This window comes from Equus asinus, chromosome 5 (assembly GCF_041296235.1).
Source record: "Equus asinus isolate D_3611 breed Donkey chromosome 5, EquAss-T2T_v2, whole genome shotgun sequence".
Lineage (NCBI taxonomy): Eukaryota > Metazoa > Chordata > Mammalia > Perissodactyla > Equidae > Equus > Equus asinus.
In genome coordinates this window covers 15080150-15105894 of record NC_091794.1, presented here as the reverse complement: position 1 = coordinate 15105894, position 25745 = coordinate 15080150, and the positions used below count along the sequence as shown (strand labels likewise).

General features: G+C 39.0%; 1 protein-coding gene across 4 annotated transcripts in view; it reads left to right on the top strand.

Annotated features, from left to right (window-relative positions):
• The window catches only part of LOC106829511 (cell surface glycoprotein CD200 receptor 1-like), a 38257-nt gene extending 36858 nt beyond the window's left edge, over nucleotides 1-1399 (top strand). For 2 of the 4 annotated variants that reach the window (XM_070508833.1, XM_014838654.3), the window contains 2 exons: nucleotides 18-141; nucleotides 509-1399. In XM_070508833.1, coding sequence (XP_070364934.1) covers nucleotides 18-141; nucleotides 509-521 — 137 coding nt within the window. In that variant the 3' untranslated portion in view covers nucleotides 522-1399. The remainder of the gene's footprint in view (nucleotides 1-17; nucleotides 142-508) is intronic. The other 2 variants (XM_070508835.1, XM_044771594.2) reach the window with 1 other exon arrangement.
• The last annotated feature ends 24346 nt before the right edge of the window (nucleotides 1400-25745 follow it).

Below are 25745 nucleotides of genomic sequence, written 5' to 3'. Positions count from 1 at the left end.
GTTGCCTGTGTTTAAAGGTCTCATAATCCGAGGATTTCCAGCATCGTCCTTACTGGTTATTTTCTATGTGAAATTTGCTCTTTTCTTGGTTATCGTGGTCATTGTGGCATTCATCTACTTCCAGAGGATTAATGGTTGCAGGTAGGCACTGAAGACTGAAAAATATAGGACTCATTAGAAAGAAACCATCATCATAAGACTTTGAGTTTATGATGTCCTGGGAAAAGCTTGACACATTTTTGGGTGCATTGTGCTTGTTTCTAAGCTCCTCGTTTGACATAAAGGCTTTGTTAACAACTGAGAGCCCAGGCAGAGGCGCCTGCAGCAAGGGCTTCTGCCTCACTGTAGTTTTTCCCTGGGAGACACCCATCTTAGACCACCCTTGGAGAATTCCGTGGGGGAAATGAGGTTTAGCTGGGGCTTCCTAAATGTTCACTTCTCGGTTTCTCTGCTGCTGAAGGCTTGTATTAATTCCTGCTTAATTATATATTTTATGGTTTTTTTCTAGAGCACGAAAATAAAAAAATCTGGAAGTCAATTTAGACTTGATGAGATATCCGAAAAAGCGGCCGGTTGAAATCAGCCTTCATGCTCAACTCCTACTTCAACGGCTCCTGTTACTCTTTGATACCTTTGTGTTTATGAGGATTGATGTGATAGTTGGCAATGCCCATTTCAAACTCTTAGCATACATATATACACATGCAAAAGCTTGCCGCCTGCCTTCACCAAATGCCTGGGATGACTCATCACTTTCCCCTTTGCCCTAGTGAGTTCTTACCTGCAAAAGAGTAACAGCCCTGCTTCTCAGCCTAAAGAGGAAGATGGCTCAGCAAAAGGCAAATAACAATGCTGTGCAGTTTCCCCACATTTCTCGTGTTCTTTGGATGGTGCTTTCATCCTAACTTCTTGTTTTCTCTGCCTACTTGAGATGCTAATCAATGTTGCAATGGCAGGAGCCACTACAAACACTGCCTTCAAGTCAGCTAGTTGCTGACCTTCCATTGCCTTTCTTGCTCGCTAGCAATTAGTGGGGCAGTTGTATTGCATTTCTGGATTGGTCATTGAATGAATGGCCAGCAATAATTTTCAGTAGTACCTGCATTTTTGAAGAAATTATAAGTTGATCCCCAAATAAGGAGCTGTTAGAGTCATTGGAGACGGTGCTGAATGTCACCTCATCTTTTAGAGCTCCAGCGTCTCAATTCCCTTTCTCAGTTCTCTTTCTTGTCTGCACTCCAAGTTGGAATGGATTAACGGTGGTAAGAGTAAGAGTGCTTGGTGAAACCCTAACATCCTCTAGGCCCACTGTAAACAGGAACCCTATCTTCACTGGTACATATGGTAATCCTATAGTAAAACATGTCCTTTTATTAAAAGAAAAAAGTTTTTGTGTAAAGTGGCAGGTGATTTGGGCTGTTACTTTTATTTTTAGCAAAACTCTAAGGGAGAAAATTAATGCATACTGTCTAGAGGATACTAAATAAGTAGAATAGTCTAATCATTAAAACAAACAACCCCCAAATCTCAGTGTATTCATACCACAAAAGTTTAATTCTTGTGCACTTCACATTCCAATGCAGGTTGGTAGGGCTAGGGCAGGGGGCGGGAGTGGTTCTGCTCCAAGCAAGCATTTTATCTTATGGCCCTGCCCTTCTCAGAGTATTCTCCATTCGGCTGGTGAATGGGAAAGACAGAAAGAAAATGAAGAATTTTATGTGGGAGGTTTTTATGAACTAGGCCTGCAGTAGTAATCACTTCTGCTCGCATTCTATTGACTGGTACTTGTTACAGAGCCGCACTAACTTCTGTGAAAGTTGGAAAATGTAGTGCAGCCTTGGAAGAAGGAGAGTCAGGTTTTGGGTACATATAGCCAGTCTTCCCCTAGTAAAGGTGGAGGAAAAATGCTAAGATTAATACTTACTCCATTAGTAATTGAACATGAGTCAAGAAATAAATTAGCAAATAATGTCATATGTAACTTATATTAGCTCTTTTCTCTCTTTCTTTTTTATTATAATCCCCTCATGTTTAAAACAGGGCATAGAGTGGAAAAAAAGTCTAGTACCACAATTCTGTCACAGACTCAAAAATACGGTGGCACAGATTGCTAGCTGCCTGGTCCAGTGCTCATCTTCCTCTTTCTCCTTGTGGTAGATGATTATATTCATGACTCCAGATCTTTGCCCCTCCTTCTCTCCAAGTAACTGGACAGTGACTTTAGAGTTCCTTCCATAAAGAGAGTGTGTATTTCTTGACCCCATGTAATTTGCTTTATCCAGTCAAATGAGGCAGAAGTGGCAGTCTACCAGTTTTGAGCCTAGATCTCAAGAGGTCCTGCATGTTTCTACTGCTACTCCATGAGAGCACGTCTGGCTAGTCTGCTGGAGGATGAGAAACACAGAGAGCAGAGCTGGGTCACCCCAGTCTCCTCCCCAACCCTGCTGTTGCGGCCAGACTAGACAACCCAATAGTCAGCGATCTCCTAGGCACGTGAGGAAGCTCGATCAAGATCAGAAGAGTTGTGTACCTAACCCTCAGAGGATCTCAGACATTTAAGCAATCGTTGCCACAGAGGTTTTGTAATCGTTACTTAGCATTATCGCGAATTAGGTCTCTGACACATTGCTCAATAACATGACTCCAATTTTATTTGGTATGGGGACATACTTAGCTAAAAGACATTTCTCAGTTTCCCTTGCAGCTGAGTATGACCACCCACAAAAGTTTTGCAAATGAGGTGTAAACACAATCTTATGTGATATTTTTAGGAAAGCTCTTTAAAGAGAAAGGAGAGGTCCTCTTTTGCATTTCCTCCTTATCCCCTAGACTACAACGTTGTTGTGATGATTGGAAGTCCAGCTGCCGACCTGGGTCATAGGTGACACTGAGGATGGAAGCTACTCACTAAGTTGGTGGAAAAGAAAGATGAAAGGAGTCTGTGTCCTGATGACAATGGAGTTGCCACACAAACTCTAGATTACTTACCTATAAACTTCTTTTGTGTGAGAAAGAATGAACTATTTTGTTTATGCCACTGTCATTTTGGGGTTTACTCCATATGCAGTTGAATTTAATCCTGATTGATACAAATACCTAGTTTGCCAATCTCAAGGTTTGCTGTCAATCTCGTAACATGGGTTATGGTCTATTTGTGTGCATTTTCTTTCTTCCTCTAGACATAATGAAACAGATGGAACTTCAGAAGATAGTAATCATAGGTGTGAGAACCATCTCTATGACAGGTCTGGAAGAATTGCTGGTTATGTAAACTAAAGGGATGCTGTGGGCTTGTGATAGGAAAGGGCTTGAGAATCTGGGGATGTGCAAAGACCACCTAATAGTTAGCCAGTCCCTAGACATGTGAAGGCATGTCTGCATTATAAGATTAGGAAGGTAAAGATACTGTTGTGGACTCCCTTAGAGGATGTGAGCAGGAGAAACAGAGGAACTGAAATCTATGGGACTTTACTGTGTTAACCCCTTTTTCCACTGAAAGGACTTCGTCATTCCCAGAGGAGATTCATCTGAATTCATGCTTCTTCTCTGTTCCATTCTCACCACCATGATTTTCTGGGTGATGTCAGATTAGAAGAATGAAGAACTACAGCTACTCCCTACCAACCTCCTACCCCTGCATAAAGATAAAAACCATTTTTCTTTTCTGAACACACATATGCACATGTATATATGTGCACAACAAATTAATTGTGGTCCTAAATTGAAGGAAGTTAGGAACAACTTTTAGCAAAACACCAATTGAGAGCCACTAGATGGTGCTTCAACTTAATTCTTTTTAACATTTTGAAGCAAGCTAAAATCGACTAACCTCAGATGGTAATCTGGCATTTTTTCCTCTAATTTTTCCATACAACTGCCTCTCCATTTACTAACTATTTAGGTCTTCTTGGGTAGTTTTGGAACAATTACAGAAGGAAAGGAAAATGGTTTCAATTAAAATCAAGGAGAAAAAAGAAGTTTCCCAAACTTGAATTGTATTATTCCTGTACTTCGTTTTAGTGGAAACATTTTATTTGTGAAACGAGATAGACGTGGATCTTAATAGCATCATTTCAGGAAAAGGGGAAATGTGAGGATCTCTTAGCGATTAAACCAAGATTAGTACTCACTTGTTTCTTAAGCTGGAGAGTTTAGATCACTCAGTCACTAAAAAGGAAATAGCTGCTTGTTAGTGTTAATGGCAGCAGATGGTTGGAGCTACAAATAAAATTAGCTGGCTTTCTCTACTTCCTGGGTCCAACCCCATATCTCCTCCCCCATCATCTTTTGGAGGCATACATGGTGTTATAAAGCTGGAAGGAAGCCACCGATAAAGTAGGCCAACTTCCTCATTTTACAAAAGAGGAAACTAAGACTCTCAGAGTTAAGTGACCATTGGGTGTTACTAAGAAGCCAGCCAGAGTGTGGGACTCGCTTTGCTTGCTGATGAGAACACTCACAAAGTGGACTTTACGTTTTTTCTGTTGGACTGAGAAGTGGAGTTCAAGAGGGAATTCATGGGAGTCTTCAAAATGATCACAAGATGAAAAAGTGGAACAACTCGTGAAATATGAGATTCATTACTATCTTCAAAGAAGGATTAGATATTATTATTGTTAAAAATTGAGTGTCACCACATGCCAAGGACATCACATGCCTAGTGCAGCACATCTAAACTTTAAGAATACAAGTGCAATGCAGAGATTTTTAAAATTTGTTGTTTAAATCTTACTTCAGTCCTTTTGACAATCTGGAAGCAAAAGAAGGGGCAGAAGGGAAAAATATATTTGTGTAGAGAAATGCACCAACAGTTTAGATGGGAAAAGTAGGGCCCAGGTTGTAGAATGCATTAGGAATGCCAAAATAAAGGCAACTAAAATGATTAGCACAATAAGAAAAACTGTGCTCTCTGGGCTCCAGAGAAAGGAGTTTTGGGGGCCCTTAAAGAATCAAATAAAAGAAGAAATAGGGGCTGGCCTGGTGGCACAGCAGTTAAGTGCGCATGTTCTGCTTCAGTGGCCCGGGGTTCACCGGTTCAGATCCCGGGTGCTGACATGGCAGTGCTTGGCAAGCCATGCTGTGGTAGGTGTCCCACATATAAAGTAGAGGGAGATGGGCACGGATGTTAGCTCAGGGCCAGTCTTCCTCAGCAAAAAGAGGAGGATTGGCAGCAGTTAGTTCAGGGCTAATCTTCCTCAAAAAAATAAATAAATAAATAAAAGAAGAAATAGAATAGGCCTTAGCGACAAAGAGAGAGTTGATTGGTCATAAATTCTCTCTCAAGGGATAGCTGAAGAATTGTAGAATTAAGGATACCTCTCTGTTAACATTTAGTTAAAGTCTGTTACGTCCAATAGCCTTCATGTGATTAATGGTGCGTTAGAGATAAAGGAAGAGGGATTTCTGCCCACGTTATGGGGGAAATAGTGCAGAGAGGGCAGCAGTTGGCAGGACTGGTGATGAGAAACCAAGGATGACCTAGAATTGGTCTGGTATTTGAAGTTTAGGATTAGAGATGACAAGAAGCCAGCAGGGGAAGGCAATAACTCCATCAGACATCTTCAAAATGCCTGGGAAATTGTTGAACTTCCCAAAATTGCACTGGCCAGAGCTTGAGTTATTTTGTTTGGATATTAAAGGAAATGATTTTTCTAGAAGATGGGAACTCTTAGGACTGTTGGGAATTGAAAGTATGATTAGGACAAGAAGTTCACAGTCTACCTATAGCGTTATTACTTGAACTCTGAACATTTAAATGTACTATGTCCTGGTAGCAGAGAGAAGAACTCCATAAACTTTGAAGGTCCTGGGTATAACTAGAGTCTAAAATTTACCTTCCTACTTCCCTGTGGCTTGTAGCTTATAATTTCATGGACTAGAAGAAAGAAACAGGGAAACAAATAGGGGTACTCAGAAATTCTTAAGTTCCTAGAGTTTTCTCCTCTTTTTAGGAACCTGTGAGCTCTTTCCATTACTAAACACCCATAGTAGGCCAGAAAGATGGTTCAAGATCTGCCCAATGACTGTATCTAACCAGGCCCAGTAAGAGTCAGGGCCCACAGTGCTCAGACGGGAAGCAGCATCCTTTGTTATTTTTCTCTCTTGGATGTGTGCCTACCTGCACATTCTGGGAAGAAAGGTAAGCATTTCTTTGTCCATGCTGGCCTATATGTCTGTGCTGAGAGCTGTAGTTCTGTCCGTTGCCAACTTCTCATATTCTCAGACAGAGTGTGCACCTGAAGTGGTATCAAAGGGCCAGAGGGCCCCCAATTTACGTTGCAGTGGGCAGAATGGAATTTGTGCCAGCAGAGGACAGTGTATCTCTGAATTCTGAGGGATTAGCATGGTGCCTGGCACTTCTGTGCATTGGATAAATGGATGGACAGATGATGGAAAAAACACAACCAGTTCTGGAAACAGGGTCTTAAGTGCTAGGGTCTCAAGTGACCATTTAAGTTGTTTATGCTTAGGCTGCCTATGGCACTCACTTTGATATATTCTGAGTAAATTCATTCATTCATTCATCAAATATTCATTAATTACTTGATACATGTTGACCATAATACTAAACTCTAAAAATAAATGAGTAAAATGTGAATCAAATATTAAATAAAATATGATCCTTGAAGACTTCACAGTGAGGAAGATAGACATAGAAGCAGCTCATTAAAATCCAGTGTTGATGCTATAATAGAGGTATATGCACAATTCTATAGCCATCAAAGGAAGGAATACCCAATTCTGACTAAATGTGTGGCCTGTAGTTCAGGAAAAGCATTGGATAAATTAGAAGGCCTTTAGCTGCAAGAAACAGAAATACTTTCTGACACTCAATAAGGATATTTATTATATAAGTCATATATATCTTATATAAAGCATCCAGAAATAAGGCCAACTTTAGGTCTGGTTGTTTCCATGGCCCTACAGAGCCATGAAGGACCTGGATTTTATCCTTGTCTCTGCTCTGCCACCATCAGTGTTTGCTTCATCCTCATGCTGGAAGTGAGAAGATAGCAGCCACCCCAAGCCCATACAGTATGCTTGGAGGAAGAGGGCTGACCATTTCTTCCTCAAATCCCATTCTACCAGAGAGGACCAAGAGCTCCCCATATGCCTCCTCTCTTGTCTAATTGACCAAGGACACAGAAAATTCTTTATACAACCTCTGGCAAATGGAATGAGATCATATGGATGTTGATTATGTCTTCTGTGGAACTGGGCTAAAGTCAGGACCTTGACCAGGCGCACGTCCTGGTGGGAGAGGAATGGAGGCTGAACAAAATTGGAGCTTTGTTAAGAAAGTATAACTGGAGAATGCATACAAAACCTTGACGAAGGAGATGCTAACAATCAAACTGAGTTTTAAAAGATGCATAGGAGTGCTGCATGTGAACTAGGGCAGAGAAGGAAGACATGCCAAAAAGAGAGGACAGCATAGGTAACAGCAGGCAACTGTGACAGGGTATGTCTATTTCAAGGCAATTGGGAAACTGTCTCTATCATATTCTCACACAAGTCCTCATTTCATGAAGTCATCTGGGGACAGAAGACTGCTATTCTATTAAGAACGCCAGAATAGTTTTGCAGATCCAGCAAATCTTGATGAATTTATAACATTTTCTGAACAGAATGTCCAAATCTTGTGACTGATTCACCCAACACTGATTTTAAGATCAAACAAGGAGCCAAGAACATTGGACTATACACAATAGAGAACCAAAGAGAAGCCAGGGGAGCTCAGGCCAGAGCAGCATGGGTCTGTTGGATGCTGTCACTCATCTCTGAAAGGTGAGACTTGGTACCTGAGCTGGGTAAAGCTGGCAGAGGTGAGACACTTGTCCTTATTCTGGTTTCCCCTCATGAAATACGGAAATAATTCTTTCTCTTAACCCAGCTGAATAGAGGGCTTTGAGGATAATCTCCATATCGTTATAAATGTCCTTGGGAAAGTTGCTGTGGAAACACAAAGTCTCATTATTCATCCTACTTGTTTTCAAATGCCCATTATGCACACATTAGCATATCGGAAAAACTTGACAAGGTGTTCTTCCCTGAAACTTCTTTCCTTCCTAAGACACAGAGACCCCACACACGGACACCACAGACATAGATTCCCATTTCCAGTTATGTCTTCTCTGTTTTAAGGCTCCCATGCATTGAGGACAGAGCTCCTCAGAGGTATGGTAATCACCAGAGAGGAAAGAAATGATTGTCTCTGCATAGGTAGAGGGAGGCCATGGGACTAATCAAGAGAATTTGAAAATTTAACAAGAGGGAGAGAGAAAACATACACAAGCTCAAAATCAGAAAAAGAAATTTCAATAAGATTCACTAACACAGGAATTGCGAAGTTTCACCAAATGTTAAGACTCTTGGGGGAAGAGAAATGAATTGCTTTCCAAGCTGCTGTTATGACTTGCCTGTTAATAAGAATGTGATCCTCCTGGGAAAAGAAAGTTTATGAGATTATGAGATTAATCAGTTATTCTTGCTTCTTAACACGATGAAAATGCTTGAGTACATCACATCTCTTCAGTTTCTCTTTTACCTTATCTTTATGAAAACAGAGCAAGAGACCTATGGAGCAGGGTGGTTTGTGGCTAACACAAGAGTTTTAATATATTTCTGAAGGGCATCTTGTCTACTGTGTAGCTTCCTGGGGTTCCGTGGGGGCTACGGAACGTGGAGAGGAAGCAGGTCTCCTCCTTGGTGGGAACTGTGTGGAGAGGTCACGCAATTGGAAAGACTAATTTTGTATGTTACTGTCCACCCTTGGAATGGACATAAGCACTTCTATAGACCTGATTGATGCTCTGTGGGAGATGGGAGCCAAACCAGGTTACATATTTTGCGTCTGACTATAAGAGTTTACAGTTTACTTACAACTTATGCACTCCCAATATACGGCTTTTGGCCTGAGGACACCATCTGCAACATAACACCTTTAAAAGAACTCTCCCACAGACTTTCCCATATTCCATGTAATGGAAAATCACAACGCCACACCATTTACAAGACATTGAAAACCAAGGAGTGGCCCAAGATGTCAGCTCCAAGAAACTACAGTAAATATCTTGGGATTAGAAGGAATGATTAAACAACTAGCATTCCAGCAAGAAGCATCTGTCTTTTGTCATTCTCCCCAAAGCAACATAAAATGTGCAGAGGAAGGCAGCCATTTCAGTGGGGGCGAAGGAGGTCGGCTGTTTGTAACATTTTCCACCATTCCCTTACAGCTAAAACCCAAATCCCATTACTTTCCAACTGCCTATCAAAGGAGGGTGTTTGCTGATGCAGCCCAAGGAGGCCTACTCGCTATCCATGGTAACCCATGGCAGCCCCTGCGTCCTGGAGGAAGATTAAATGGCAGAGCCTAGGGAGGAGCTGGATGTGAAACCATGTCCTGATGCCAAACTCGCTCGGGTATTTAAGATTTTTATTTTTTTTCTTTTTAGTTTTTTTTCAGATTTCTGTCCAAAACATGCTTTCCTTGGCAGCCTCCCTAGAGGACTGTGAAGTCATAGTGCATAAACTATCCAACTCTTACCTCTGCAGGATGGTAAAACAGACTTAAAACTTGCAAATTGCAGCTGTTCTTGGGCAGAGGCTCTGGCCAGCGGAAACCAGCAGACACACTGGCAGTGTACACGCACCCTGGAGGTCTGCAGAACAATCTGTCTTCAGGCTGTCATCAAGCTGGGGGCCAGGCTATCTCTGTTCGTCCAATCACCCCAAATCTTTACCTAACTTCTCCTAGTTGATAGTGTTCTTTTCTTTAATGGCTACTTTTCAAGGCGAGTAGGAAGTGCTGAATTTGTCGCTGTATTTCTTATTTACGTATAAAAGATTAGAATAGTTCCACCCTACCTCTGCAATCTGGCCTTCCACTGTATCTATTCTTCTTTCCTACCCACATGCCCACTCTCCAGCTTTCCCAGAAATTTCTCTCCAGCCCTTCCATGCTGCATTTTCTGTCTGGTTTGTGCTGTTCCTCCTGTGACGAAGACCTTTACTTCCACCCCTGCCTTTCAAAAGGCTGCCCTCTCTCCAGTGCTGCTGCGTCTATGAAACCTTTCCAGGCGCCTCATTCTGGGCCTGGCACTGCTCCACCATAGTACATCTTTTTGTAGTAGTTTCTGGATTATTAAGACCCTTGGCTTTATAGGGTTGTGTACAAGTGTCCCCAACACTAAATTGTGAAGTCCATGAGGGCAGATGTCAGGTCTCAATTATTTTTATATCTTCCAAACACGTAGCATGTGCTCAATAAATGTATGCGGAATTTAAAATTTAAAATTTGAATTTGAATTTAAAAACTCAAATAATAAAGACTGACAAAGGTATGATCATTAAAAGGATACACAGATACATTTGACTACATGAGTAAAAGAAGCTTTATATGACAAAGATAAAGAATGGGAGAAAATATTTGCAACATATGTAAGACAAAATACTATTACTTTGAATATGTTAGCTCCAACAAATCAGAAGAAAAAGACAAAAAGTCCTATAGAAATTTGGGTAAAAGATATGAATAGCCATTTTACCAGATAGGAAATAGAAATGTCTAAAACACATATGAAATGGTATTCAACCTCAGTAGTGATCGGGGAAATGCCAATTACTAAAAAATCCAAGATGCCATTTTTTTCACACATCAAATTGGTAAAATTACTAATTTTGATAGCATCAGCTAAGAGACGTATGGGGAACAAGCAGTTTCTGATGAAGTTATAAATCAGTGCAGTCTTTTGGACAGAGTTTACAAGTATGACCCAGGAATTCTACTTTTCAGTATCTACTCAAACCACTACTGTTCACGTGTGCAGTAGGTAAATATTGCAACATGGTTTGTAATAGCAAAACTGGGAAACAAAGCTCACTATCCTTCTTTAGGGTAATGCAAAGCTATGTAGCAGCTAAAAAGAATAAAGTTGCCTCTGCAGAGATGCCCTCTCTGTCTATCTAAAATACCACTCGTCTGTATCTTTTTTTTTTGAGGAAGATTAGCCCTCAGCTAACTACTGCCAGTCCTCCTCTTTTTGCTGAGGAAGCCTGGCTCTGAGCTAACATCCGTGCCCATCTTCCTCTAGTTTATACGTGGGACGCCTACCATAGCATGGCTGCCAAGCAGTGCCATGTCCGCACCCGGGATCCGAACCAGCGAACCCCGGGCTGCCGAAAAGCGGAACGCGCGAACTTAACTGCTGCGCCACCGGGCCGGCCCCTGTCTGCATCTTTTTATTCCACTTTCTTTTTCTTCGTACCTATCACTTCATGTTATATTACTTATGCACGTGAACAATTGACTCTTATCTTTCTCCCTCTCTAACATGTAAGATTGATGGGAATAGAGACTTGTTCTGTTTTTCCAGTGCCATTTACACAGTTCCTAGCGTACTGCCTGGCACACACATGGGCTCCATAAATGGTTATTGACTGAATAATGTGGAGCTGTATATAGTAACATGGAGTATCTTCAAGGCATATTGAAGAAGAAGAAAAAGCAAGCTACAGAGTAATGCATATAGGATGATATGGTGTATGTAAAGTAAGTACAAAAGGAATTTTTTTTCAATATCCCTTCTAATAATTCCACTTTCTCCTCATCCCCTCCTATTTCAAGTTTAGCCATCCTAGGCTCATTATCTCAGCAGAAAGATATATTTGGCCAGAAGGTAGAAATAGCACATGTATGTTTCTTCCTAACTCTGTTTTTCAAAGCACAAATTCTCTTAGGGGAACAGAGGGAATTCTAAGTCTTCTCCCTCCACCCTATCCACATACCTGAAAAACAAAACAAAACAGTAAAAACCCACCTTGAAACAAGGGGAGATGCGCAAATGGCGGAAGTGATGAGAATAGAGATTCCTTTGAGAGGAACTATCTCCCCCAGGCAGAGCCTAGGAGGTGAAAGGCCAGAGGGAGTTTTGCAGGAAGATAACTTGATGGCATCGCAGGAATTCTTGCTGTAACGGGCGCCACAGGTAGACTGAGCCTACTCTTCCAATCTTGATGTGGCAAAGGCAGTCTCCAGTTCTAAAGAGCCAGGCAGGTGGGAACAAGGGGTTTCTCCACACATGCCTATGGGACAGATGACTTGGAGGACCAGATGCTTCCTTAACTACCACCAAATTTGGATGCAGCCATGGTGGAGGAGAGAGGAAAAGGGGCTGATGGACTGGGAGTAATTTTCTTTCTGCTACCAGAATGTGTATTCTAAATATTAGTGATTTCCTTTGCAACCCAGAATAGAGGCTGAGCTTCACAGTTGTACCTGAATAATCCAACAGGTACGTAGAAAAACATCTGGAAGATTGCAAGCATGCACAGAGGCCGTGGACTGTGGTTGGTAGTGAAGAGGGGCTTTAGCTTGAGTTGTAAAGTTTGGATTTTGTACCAAGAATATGGCTATGTACTCTGTGCAATTAAAAATAATTTCCAAAAGATAAAAAATGAAAAGACAACCCAATGTACTTTCTTGCCAAAAGGTAGGGAAAGAGTTATAGAGTTTGCTGTAGCCGTGCAAAGGGGCTGAGGTTAGAGATGACAGGCTACTAAGGGGGAATTTGAACTTGAAGGCTGGGGTAGAGCTGGCTAGATTTGACCTGTAGGAAGCTGTGATTCTGGATTTTTATTATTCTTCATATAAGTAATTCCTCTGGCCTCCCTGTAGATTTGTCTACCAGCCTAAAAATGCTACATTTACGAGAATTTGTCATTCAAGAATTAATCAAAGGCATATGAGGAGAAAGATGCAACATTAAATCCTAGTTCTGTCATGGATATGCCTTTTTAACTATTTGGGAAAGCAGTGTAAAAATCTGATATTTATGACTGTCTCATACTTTGATAGCTAGTTTCAATTCCAAGTATGTTAAGTTGTGTATGAGTTAAATTTCATTTTCTACGTGTCCTTGCTTTAATTAGTATGGCATTAAAATTAATTTTGTTTTTCATTTCTTGATTCCTCCTGTTTCTTGAAGTTCTTGAATGGTTTGAAATAAATTTTAGTAAGTTAATAAACATGTAATTATAAAGCTACTGAAGGGAAAGACCTAGATTTTGAAAAATATTTTATTTATAAATCGCCAGTGTTTGAGGATCTCAAAATCCTGGTGCGCTGATGCACACCTATAATGGTTTAGCTTGAAAAGACTGTGTCTTTTAACCTTTTTATTTCCCTGTCATGACTCAGTTTCTCCCTGTCAATTAAGTTGTGCCTTTGAAGACAGATTCAGTTGGCTAGAATGAGACAATTCTCTCTCTCAGGCAGGTCCTATCGACAGCAGCCTTTGCTGTAATGTGATGCCCTTGTGATCTGCATTGCACCCACCATGGTGCAGTATGCATACAGTAAATGATCACTCAAGCCCAAAAGAAATTTATTTAGAATTTCTGTCTCTGGAAAACCAGTATTGGGAAATGGGCAGGAACAAACCAGTCTAATGAGGAAAGGCCCTGCTGTCCACCACAGTGGACAACGGTGGATGCCATAGCTTGCACTACCACCATCACTATGGGCAAGGGTGCCTGACAAATCATGCCTGGGGTACTTGTAAAATGGCTGCCTGAGGAACCGGCAAAGTGAGTGTCTTGCATTTTCTGGGTCTAGGGAGGAAGGAAATGCTCTGCCTTTTGCCAAGACCCGGAAAGTAGAGAATTCACCAATATAAAGGAAGCGAGTGCAAAGTCCAGGAAGTCACAAAAAAACCAATAAATGCCTATCACAGGGATAAAAGTGAAGCCTTCTTGCATTTACTGACCCTGAAAAATGTATAAACACTGGTTCTCTGAATATTGGGTTTAAATGCCTACCTGAGTGGATTAGTTTTCTGTTGCTACATAACAAATTACCCTAAAATTTAGCAGTTTAAAACAAACAAACAAAATCATTTATTATTTCACATATCTATTGGTCAGGAATCCCGATGCAGCGCAGCTGGGCAGTTCCGACTTGGATGTCTCAGGAAGTGGCAGTCAAGATGTCAGCTGGACTGCAGTTGTCTGAAGGCTTGACTAGGGTTGGAGGATCCACTTCCAAGAGGGATTACTTACATGATGATAGTTGATGTCTGGGGTTGGCAGGAGGCCTCTGCTCTTCCACATGTAGACCTCTCTGTAGGGCTGTTTCAGTGCTCTCGTGACACGGAAGCTGTTTGTGAGCCAAGAGAGAGCAAAGCAGAAGCTGCAATGTCTTCTATGACCTTTCTGCACAACATTCTACTGGCTGCACAGGTTAGCCCTATTTAGTGTAGGAAAGAACAACACTGGGTGCGTGAACATCAGCAGGAGAGGATCCTTGGAGGTTGGCCATTGCACTAAGCAAAATAGAAATTTGCAATTTATCTAGTTAATTTCCTAATCAAAACGGAAAGTCAAATAGATTCACTATCCATAGGACTCTGATATATCTAGACACAAATTTGGAATGAGGTTATTATAATTACTTGATTGGAAGGCCAAAAGCTTTGCCGAATCTATTACGTTATAACGATTAAACAAAACTCAGAAATTGAAAGTGTCTCACAAAATAGATTCAAGAATTTTTTTCAGTTGAAGCCAATTGGGAATTTCTTCATCAAAAGATATTTCCTGTGAGCCTTCCAAAGTTGTCAGAATAAAATGAGAAATTAGAAAACTAAGAGGATTTGTTCTTCTTGTTGCATTGTTTGGCTGGAGTGCTGCCTGATTGGAAAGTTCTTAAACTATTTTAAAATATTAGATTTTTTTTCACCAGAATTATGAACAGTCATGCAGTTTTGAACACAGATGGTGAAAGATAAAGACCATTATTTTTCATGCTAGGACAAGTCTTAGTCTTTTTCTTGTTTAATTTTCACAAGCTTGATTCACTCTCTTCTTATCCTACTGCTCTCACAAGATCAGTTGAGAAATGGGGAGAATTTTAGCAAGTTTTTCTTTCTTCAGCTCTAAATGAAATTATTTCTATATATGTCTCTTTGGATTTAAATAAATATCACTGTATTTAAGATGGTAAAAAAGAAAGAAAGAGAAAAAATACTTCCTGATAGTCAACTTCTCATGGGTAGAGAGAATGGGTTACCATGCTGAGAAGGTGAATGGACTCATAATCTAATCCTGGAAGGGCTGGGGAATCTACTGAGCTCAAGGGTATGTCAGCTACTGTAGCACTACCAACGGGCTATAAGCTAGAGGTGTCTGTCAGCTGGAAGAAGGACATAGTAGAAGGTCCTGTGAAGTTTGATAGTGGTTACAGAATACAAGGAAACCACCTAGAACAAGGGAAGGAGCATTTGGCCGGAGTCTGTACCAGCCATGTACTGGAGCCAGCTCTTATTAGCTTGTGAGATTGATTGTTAAATGTTCAAGAAATTTGTGAGTTGGTTGTTAAACTATTGGTAACTTGAATTAGGCCACAGTGGGAAAACTTGCACCATGCTGTAAATCAGGGCTCCCTCTCCACCCCCTTGTCACAGAACCAGGTGTTATGGGCTGAATTATTTCCCCCCAAAATTCGTATGTTGAAACCTCAACACCTAGTACATCAGAATGTGACTGTATTTGGAGACAGGGCCTTTAAAGAGGCAATTAAGTTAAAATGAGACCATTACGGGGGCTCTAATCCAATCTGGGTGAGAGAGAATTGGACACACAAAGAGACACCAGAGATTTGCATGCACAAAGGAAAGACCACACGAAGACACAGTGAGAAGGGACATTTACAAGACAAGGAGAGAGGTCCCAGAAGAAACCATATCTGCTGACACCTTGATCTTGGTCTTCTATCCTCCAGAACTGTGAGAAAATAAATTTCTGTTGTTTGAGCCACCCAGTCCAAGGTATTTTGTTTGGCGGTGCTAGCAAACTAATTCACCAGTTCACCGGGATCTGTAGAAGGCTCACGATGGAGCCCTCCTGAAAAGGTGGTACTGTGATTTAGTTTACAACAAAGGGCGCTGGCAGTGGTGGTGGTGTGAAAAGCTGAGCCTCTAGAGATAAAGCTGGTTAGGCCAAGTGAAGGCAATGCTCATAGGACCGAGCGAACCATCCAGAGAGATATTCAGGACCTAGAGCCACAGAGACTTTTTTTTTTATAAGTAAGAAAGATGGCTGCAGACCACAGTGGGATGATCTACAGCCTAGAAAAGGAATTGAAGGTTTAATTAGGAAAAAGAGACAGAAGACAATACTTATCAAGGCACCTGCATTGCATACCTTAATCATTTCATCAATCTGCCCTGGCAGGTAGTTATTGATGATTTTACCTGTTTTACATTCAAAAACATTGAAACTCAAATTCTTAAGTGGTGGAGAACCAAGGTTCTAACTTAGGGTTTTTCCACACTACTGTTACCTCCTAGACCTTCTTTTAGAAAATCGGGAAGGGGAAGAGGAAGAAGAAGTGTAATTGTTCAACGGCCAGAAATCTCCAGAAGGAGGAGGAAGGTGTCACTAAGTTGGTGAAGAAAGACATGAAGTTCAAGGGAGGAACATCTGAGCTGACAGACAGAAGCTTTGTCACAAGACCAGATAGGCTGACCTGAGAAATGGGTTTTGTATCTACGTTTCTGCTACAGAACAGGAAAGTGGGTGCATGACTAGGAGAACTGCAGTTTCATAGGGGCCAGAGGAGCATTTTTATAAATTAAACTTGAGCCAGCACATGTAGTTGACAGGTCTACAGTCCTTATTGAAGGGCCCAAAGGTGATAGGTAAAGATTCCTCTTTGGCTTGAGACTGATTAAAGAAGGCAAGTACGCTCCCCTTCAGCTTGATTTCAGTCCTTTATTGAACCTCTAATTCTTCAAACTGGTATTCTCCGTGCATGGAGAAGGGGTTTTGAGGAAGAAGACATTTGCTCTCCAACAAGATTATATGCTCCTGGAGAATGGGAACTTGGTCTTCTCCTTTGGTATGTTTCTTGACAGCATGACGTATTGGATGAACAAAAATTACTTTTCAAATAAATGTGTTGAGCAGACATCTAAAGCCTCTGCTAAAAATAAAATTGGCTTCAGGTTCTGTAGTCCTACCTCTGTGGTCTTATTGCACAAACATGTGTTTTAGATCTTAGGCTATTCAAGACGTGTTCTGACCTATTATTTATAATAAACTGAAGTGGAAAACGCAACTAAAAGGCTTAAAGAATTTGCCTGTGGACCACAAATTGAACATGCAGGTTGTGCGATGGCAAAGTTGGGGACCCAGGAATAATCAGGAATTATTCAGTCAAGCTCTGTGGCTCACGACCCTGCCGTAGACTTTCTGTAGACTTTTTTCTTCCTGCTGTCTGACTTACCCTGCAGAGGATCTGAGACCTTTGGCCCAAATTTTGTTAGAACTTCAAGCATTGGTTTTCTTTCATTCTGGCTCAAAATCCAGATGTGGAGGCAAGGGTAGCCTTCTTCTTTTCTTTTCTTTTCTTTTTTTTTTTGTTTTTAGCATTATTGAGATGCAATTGTCAAAATTGTAAGATGTTTAAAGCGTACAATGTGATTTGACATATATGTACATTATGAACGGATACCCCCATAGAGTTAATGAACACATACATCACATCACATAGTCTTTTTTATTTTTTGATGAGAATATTGAAGTTCTCCTTTTTTAGAAAATATCAATTATACAATACAGTGTTATCAATTATAGTAACCATGTTATACATTAACCCCTCAGACCTTATTCATCTTATAACTGGAAGTTTATGTCTGTTTACCAACCTCTCTCTATTTTCCCCATCCCCCAGCCTCTGGCAACCACTTATCTAATCTATTTCTATGAATTCAACTTTTTCTTTTTCAGATTCCACATATAAGTGATACTGTGCTGTGTTTGTCTCTCTATCTGGCTTATTTCACTTAGCGTAATGCCCTCCAGATTCATCTGTGTTGTCACAAATGATAGGATTTCCTTCTTTTTAAAGGCTGAATAATATTCCATTGCATTTTCTTGATCTATTCATCCATTGATGGACACTTAGGTCATTTTCATACTTTGGCTATTGTAAATAATGCTGCAATGAACATGGATGTACATTTTCTCTTCAAGATAATGATTTCATTTCCTCTTCATACACTCAGCAGTAGAATTGCTGAGTCACATGGTGGTTTTATTTTTAACTTCTTGAGGAACCTCAATATTGTTTTCCATAGTGACTGTACCAGTTTACATTCCCACTGGCAGTGCACATGGGTTCCCTTTTCTCCACATCCTCACCAGCATTTTTTATCTCTTGTCTTTTTGATAACAGTCATCTGACAGATGTGAGGTGATAGCTCACTGTAGTTTTCATTTGCATTTCTCTGATGATTAGTGATGTTGAGCACCTTTTCATGTATCTGTTGGCCATTTGTGTATTCTATTTGGAAGAATATCTATTCAGGTCCTTTGCCCATTTTTTTAATTGGCTTGTTTCATTGCTATTGAGTTGTAGGAGTTCCTTGTAAATTTTGCATGTTAACCCCTTATCAGATACGTGGTTTGCAAATATTTTCTCTCATTTTATAGGTTGCCTTTTTTGTTTTTTATAGTTTCCTTTGTTGAGCAGAAGCTTTTTAGTTTGATATAGGCCCACTTGTTTATTTTTGCTTTTGATGCCTTTGCTTTTGGTGTCAAATCCAAAAAATCACTGCGCAGATCAGTGTCAAGGATCTTACTGTCTACATTTTCTTCTAGGAGTTTTACAGCTTCAAGTTATGTTGAAGTCTTTAGTCCTTTTTGAGTTGATTTTTGTGTATAATAAAAATAGAGATCCAGTTTCATTCTTTTGCGTGTGGCTATCAAGTTTTCCCAACACTATTTACAGAAGAGACCATCCTTTCCTCTTTCCATATTCTTGGCTCCTTTGTCAAAAATTATTCGGCCTTGGTTTGTTTCTGGGCTCTCTATTCTGTTCCATTGGTCTATATGTCTGTTTTTAACCCAACATCATACAGTTTTGATTACTGTAGCTTTGTAATATAGCTTGAAATTAATAGGGGCGATGTGTCCAGCTTTGTTCTTTTATCTTGAGATTGCTTTGGTTATTTGGCGTAGTTTGTGGTTCCATATGAATTTTAGGATTTTTTTTCTACTTCTGTGAAAAATGCCATTGGAATTTTGATAGGGATTGCATTGAATCTGTAGATTGCTTTGGGTAGTATGGACATCTTAACGATATCAATTCTTCCAGTCCATGAGTATGGAATATCTTTCCATTTATTTGTGTCTTTTTCAATTTCTTTCATCAATGCATTATAGTTTTCAGTGTATAGATTTTTCACCTCCTTAATATTATTTATAAGTATTTTATTCTTTTGATGCTGTTGTAAGTGGGATTATTTTCTTACTCTGTCTTTCTGATAATTTGTTTTTAGTGTATTGAAATGCAACTGATTTTTGTATATTGATTTTGTATCCTGCAACTTTACTGAATTCATTTATTAATTCTAATAGCTTTTTTAGTGGAATCTTTAGAGTTTTCTATATAATATAATGTCATCTGCAAATAGAGACAATTTAATTCTTCCTTTCTGATTTGTATGCCTTTTATTTCTTTGTCTTGCCTAATCGTTTTGACTAGAACTTTCAGTACTATGTTGAATAAAAATGACAAGAGTGAGCATCCTTGTGTTGTTACTGATCTTAAAGGGAAAGCTTTTTGCTTTTCACCATTGAGTGTGTTAGCTGTGGGCTTGTCATATATGGCCTTTATTATCTTGAGTTATGTTCCCTCTGTACCCACTTTCTTGAGAGTTTTTATCATGGCGGGATGTTGAATTTTGTCAAAAGATTTTTCTGTATCAATTGAGATGATCATATAATTTTTATTCTTCATTTGTTAATGTGGGGTATCACATTGATTGATTTGCAGATATTGAACCATCCTTGCATTCCTGTAGTAAACCCCACTTGGTCATGGTGTATGATCTTTTTAGCATACTGTTGAATTTGATTTGGTGATATTTTGTTGAGAATTTTTGCATCTATGTTTTTTGGAAATATTGGCCTATAATTTTTTTTTTCTTGTAGTGTCCTTGTCTGGGTTTAGCATCAGAGTAATGCCAGCTTCATAAAATGAGTTCATAAGTATTCTCTCCTCTTCAATATTTTGGAAGAGTTGGAGAAGGATTGGTATTAATTCTTTTTTCATTGTTTGGTAGAATTCACCAGTGAAGACATTCGGTTCTGAATTCTTATTTGTTGCGAAGTTTTTCATTACTTACTCAATCTCCTTACTAGTTATTGGCCTGTTCAGACTTTCTACTTCTTCATGATGCAGTCTTGGTAGGTTGTACATTTCTAGGTTATTTATCTATTTCTTGTAGATTGTCCAATTTGTTGGAATGTGATTGTTTATAGTTGTCTTTTATGATTCTTTGTATTTTTGTGCTATCAGTTGTCATGTGTCCTCTTAATTTTATTTATTTTAGTCTTCTCTGCTTTTTTCTTCATAACTCTAGCTAAAGCTTTGTCTATCTTGTACCTTTTTTAAAAAAACCTCAGTTTCATTGCTCTTTTCTATTGTCTTTTAGTCTCTAATTCATTTATTTCTGCTCTTATTTTTGTATTTCTTTCCTTCTACTAACTTTGAACTTAGTTTGTTCTTCTTTTTCTATTTCCCTGGAGTGTAAAGTTAAGTTGTTTATCTGAGATCTTTCTTTTTTTCTTAATATAGGCATTTATCACTATAAACTTCCCTCTTACAATTGCTTTTGCTGAATCTCATACATTTTGATATGTTGTGTTTCAATTTTAATTTGTCTCAAGATGTTTTTGATTCCTCTTTTGATTTCATCTTTGGCCCATCGTCATTCAGAAGCATGTTGTTTAATCTCCACATATTTCTGAATTTTCCATTTTTCTTCTTTTAATTGATTTCTAGTTTCATACCGTTGTGGTCTTAAAAGATACTTGATATAATTTCCATGTTCTTAAACTTATTAAGACTTGTTTTGTAGCCTAATATATATTCTATCCTGGAGAGTGTTCCATGCGGGCTTGAGAAGTATGTGTATTCTGCTGTTATTGGATGAGATTTATGCAAATGTATGTTAAGTCCATCTGATCTAAAGTGTAGTGTAAGTCCAACGGTTCCTTATTGACTTTCTGTCTGGATGATCTGTCTATTGCTAAAAGTGGGCTATCGAAGTCCCCTGGTACTATTGCATTGTTCTCTATTTAAGGGCAGACTTCTATATCTGATAGTTTTTCCAAGAGTAGCTACAACAATTTTGAAGTTCATGACACAGATTAATCTGTTCTTGTCCCTTGCTCAGGCAAATAAAAGTGCTATCAGGTGAAACAAGATGGCTGTTGAAATTCAGTGTTCATTTGTTTCCTAGCTCAGGATACTGAAAACCAGGATATGAAAGATTCCAATCAAAGGAAGAGCTCAAATCACCTTCTGTTCCAGAGGAGTCCTCAAGATAGTTATGACTGCTCATTCCAAACATGTGTAACCATCCTTGCTTATGGACACAACACCATTCACGAAATACTTGAGATGCCCAGTAGGTAGACAGTAAACAAACAGAATATGTTGTTGTAACCAAGGATGTTTCTATCCTCTTTGTCTTTTTCACAGAGTCATTGTAAACATGTAAAAGACTCTTGAGCTTTATCTTCATGTGTCCAGTCTCAACTTTAACAATTTTATTCCTTTTCATTTTGTGAGTTAAGAGAATGGAAAGAAATTGAAGTTCTGACAATGAGTTCTGAATTCTTTTCCCCTTCTAGGTGATTGATAGGGATAAAACACTAGAATTTGTTCATGGAATGCTGTCATAGAGACATACATGGTTTAGTGCAAAGAATCTCAACCGAGAGCCTGGAGACCTGTGTTCTAGTATCAGGTCATAGGTATTTAGCTTTCCTATACCTTAGCTTGCTCATCTGTAAAATGAGGAGTATAAATTAGATAATTCTTACCTGAATTACTTCTCCTCTAATACCCTAGGCTTCTGCAGCATCCGGATATAATTGCAGAATTTTAGCTTAGAAGGAAACACACTGGATCCAAAGATCTGGGGTTTAGATATGACTTTGTACATTTTGTGGTTTTATTTCCTCATCTCTAAGAAATGGAGAGTAGTAGCTGTCATTTGGTCCCAGTTGTGATGTGTGATTAGATATTTCCTTGTGTAAGAAATTTACGAGTAAAAAGGTCTATCTAAGTGGGAGAAGAACACTTCCTCCCAAAATATTAAAACATATTAAAAAGCTAGGGTAAACAAATGTGGCATCTGTGTAGGAAAATGCAAATAGATTAAAAGAACAGAATAAAGTACAGAAAAATTTTATGCATAGTAGTTTATTAAGAGAAAATACAAATAACCAATACAGTTATGAAAATATGCTCAATATTACTCTTAACCAAAGAAATACAAATAAAGATAGCATTAGGAAACCATTTTCCTGTCATTAAGCAAGAAATTGAAATATTTTATACTAAATGTTGTTGCAAGTATAGGAAAATGGATAGCATTATACACTGCTAGTCAGAGTATAAACTAGTGTAGACATCTTAAAAGGTAATTTGACAGTGTTAGAATTTTAAATGTATGATCATTTAAATTTCTATGATCAGCAATTACTTTTTTATATTTACTCACATGCCTGGAAAGTCTTGGTCAAATATTTTCTTTGCAGTAGTATCTGTAAGAGCAAAATGTTTGAAATGACTCACTTCTAAGTCAATAGGTCAATAGTTAAAAGAAAGATAGCACATTCATACTGTGGAGTACTATGCAACAGTTTAAAAATGAGATGGATATCTGCATACTGACTTGGAACTATCTCTAATATGCATTGTAGAGCAAAAAGCTATTTATAAGATAGTTTGTATTATTTATGTATGAATATACACTGATGAAACTATGTATTTCTATAAATACATTATGTATTAAGGAAAATACAGAGAAAAGAGTTCTGAAAAGATATACAATGAACTGATGATAGTAATCACCTATAGAAGGGGAGTGATGATGAAAAGGACTTAAACTTTCTAGAGTTTAAATCTTTTTTCAAGTAAATAATGTTTTCATGTGTTATTTAGAAATTACAGAGAGTTAATTTTTTCTATGGCAAGAAGTTAAGTAACTTAAACATTTTCTATTCAACTAAACTAAAATCTAACACAAGTTACTGTCCTCCAGGCAATGTCGTGTAAACTTTCATGCGTATGCCGTGTTCTCAAATACCACCCAATTCACTGTGTCTGAACCCTTAAAGAGCTCAAGCTTTCATGAGCCTTATCCTTTGATTTATCCAACAATGCAGCCAATTGGCTATAAAATTTGATTTGTAGAGTGTTCAGAAAATATTACTCAAGCTCTTAGAAAAGGTAGTTCTGGGATTCAATTATAATGGAGTTATTCCATCTTATTGAACTTGAAAGCATAAGGTCACAGAAGGTAATGGCATTTCTCCAGAGATGGATAATTGTCTTAATCATTGCTGTTACTGGTGTTCTGTTGTGGAGTTGCTGTTTGCCTTTGCATATAAACTGCTCCCTCAGAGGATTGTAGAATTCTAGAATGTAGCTATAATTCTTCCACTGGATTTTTCTGAAGGCTATCCATTCCATCAGAAGTTTTGAGAAAACACAAATACATACTTAACAATGGTTGTTACTTTTAGGAACAGAAGGAACGCAGAATCTGAAGGTTAGGGTACACAGAAACAAACTTTGCCCCCTCAATAATCCTAGAAAGTACAGAGAGAAGATGTTATTATTATGCTCCATTTTGCACATGAAGAAAATGAGACTCAGAAATTTGTCCAAAGCCATACAGCAAGTAGTGGGTACTACTTGTTTTTTCTTTCTTGACTCAAAGTCTAATACTTTTTCCACTCCATTATCATCCTTAGCATCTTGAAACTAGGATCTGAAATTTGAAGATACAAGTCCAAGTTGATCTACTGAGTTGACTAATATTTCACCAAACAATGAATGCTTGCTACGCGTCTGGCTCTGTTCCAGATTCTTTCATAATATTCACTTAAATCTTGCCAGAACTCTGTGATAATATATATATATATTATCCCTGTTTTACAAATAAAGAAATGGAAGCCTAGAAATTAAGCAGTTTACTCATGCCACATCACCAGGAAGTGGCAGAGTAAAATTTCAAACCTAAAATTTCTGGCTCAAGCAAGTACTTTCCCCGTTAACATTAGGATTTTAGTATTCCCAAGGAAGCGCTCTCCTCAGCAGACAATGCAACCCTCACACAAGGGTTACCCCTACATAGACACATGCCCTTCAGCCCAGTTAACTACCTTGCTGTGGGACACTTGTCAAGCAAATCAGTGTGGGTTAGAACATTTTTATATATGGCTGACAGCCATCTGGTCATAATAGCAAAACAAACCGTTTCTAAATAATGTCACGTGTGAGCCAACAAGAGATCCATTCTTTCACTCCTTCTCAGGGGGCCTCCCAGCCTCCTCTGTCAGAATGAGTGTTAGGGCTCCCCTTACGCTGACCCAGAGTAATTTGTTTTAATAATGTCTGAGCATTTTGAGGTAATGGTCTCATGACCTCAACTAGTGCTTTTAAGGAAGAAAAAAAGGTACATAAGTAGAACATTTTTACTTCTTTTTTTTTAAGTTCAGAAATACCTAGAAAATTGACTAACCAAACAATGAGTTAGGTTGTATGTTACCATAAGCCTCAGGAAAGTAATTTGAACAAAAATACTTAGTTATAGGGCAAATTTAAAAATGGCAGAAATGAGAGAAAGAAAGAGCAAGAAAGAGAATCAGAACAGACACTCCTAGACTGGTGATTTGTATAAAACATGACACATTAGCTATGAGTATTTGTCGCACTCTGGGCACTTTGCACATGATAACTAATGCCATCCTTATAGAAGTCCAACGAGGTGGGTTTATCTTATTAGTTGCATCTTACAGATGAGGACCCCAAGGCTAGAAAGTGGCAAGGCGAGAATTCAAACCCAAATCTATTTCTGTCTTGAAAGTCAGTGTCCCTCCTACACCGGCTCCCGGCGGAGGGCAAGGGCGTGGAAGCCACACTGGTGAGTTTCTGAGTGCTGTTGAATAGGGGCCCAGGTTGTACATTTGGGACAGCTTCACCTTCTTCTAGAGTGGAATCTTGTGAGCTGTCTTCATTCTTTCTTCTGAGAGGTAAGTTCTCAGGAGCTCAGGTACAATCATGGTCTAAAGAAAGCAATGCGTTCCAAAGGTGATGAGCAGGCCTTTGTTTTGTTCATTTGGAGGGGGGTGTTTATCTCTGTGGAGCCTTTAAAAAAATCATGAAATGTTTCAAATAACCAGAAGATGTAAACAGTAAGAGAAACATCTCAGCCATCTTCCAGTTTAAGAAATAAACCTGACAAACCCAGTTAAAGCCCTCTGCGTTCCCCACCCTGATTTCCTCTCCCTCCCTCCCCGCCAGAGCTGACGACTGGCCTGAATTTGAGGTGTATCATTGTCATGAAATCCTCTATAGCTTCTACATATGTTTGTATCCTTATGAAATATATATAATATTGCATACTTTTAATTTTTTATAAGTGGATTCATATTTATGGATTCTTCTGAAATTTCTGTTTTGCTTCTCATTATGTCCACAATATTCATCCATGTTAATGTGCTTTTCATCCATTTTCACTGCTAAATAGTATTCCATTGTCTGATTATATCACAATTTGGTCAGACATTCTACAATTGATGGATTTCCCCAAAGCTCTATTGTGACGAATAATGCTGCTAATCCTTCTATATGTCTCATTATGTACAGGCAGAGAGTTCTT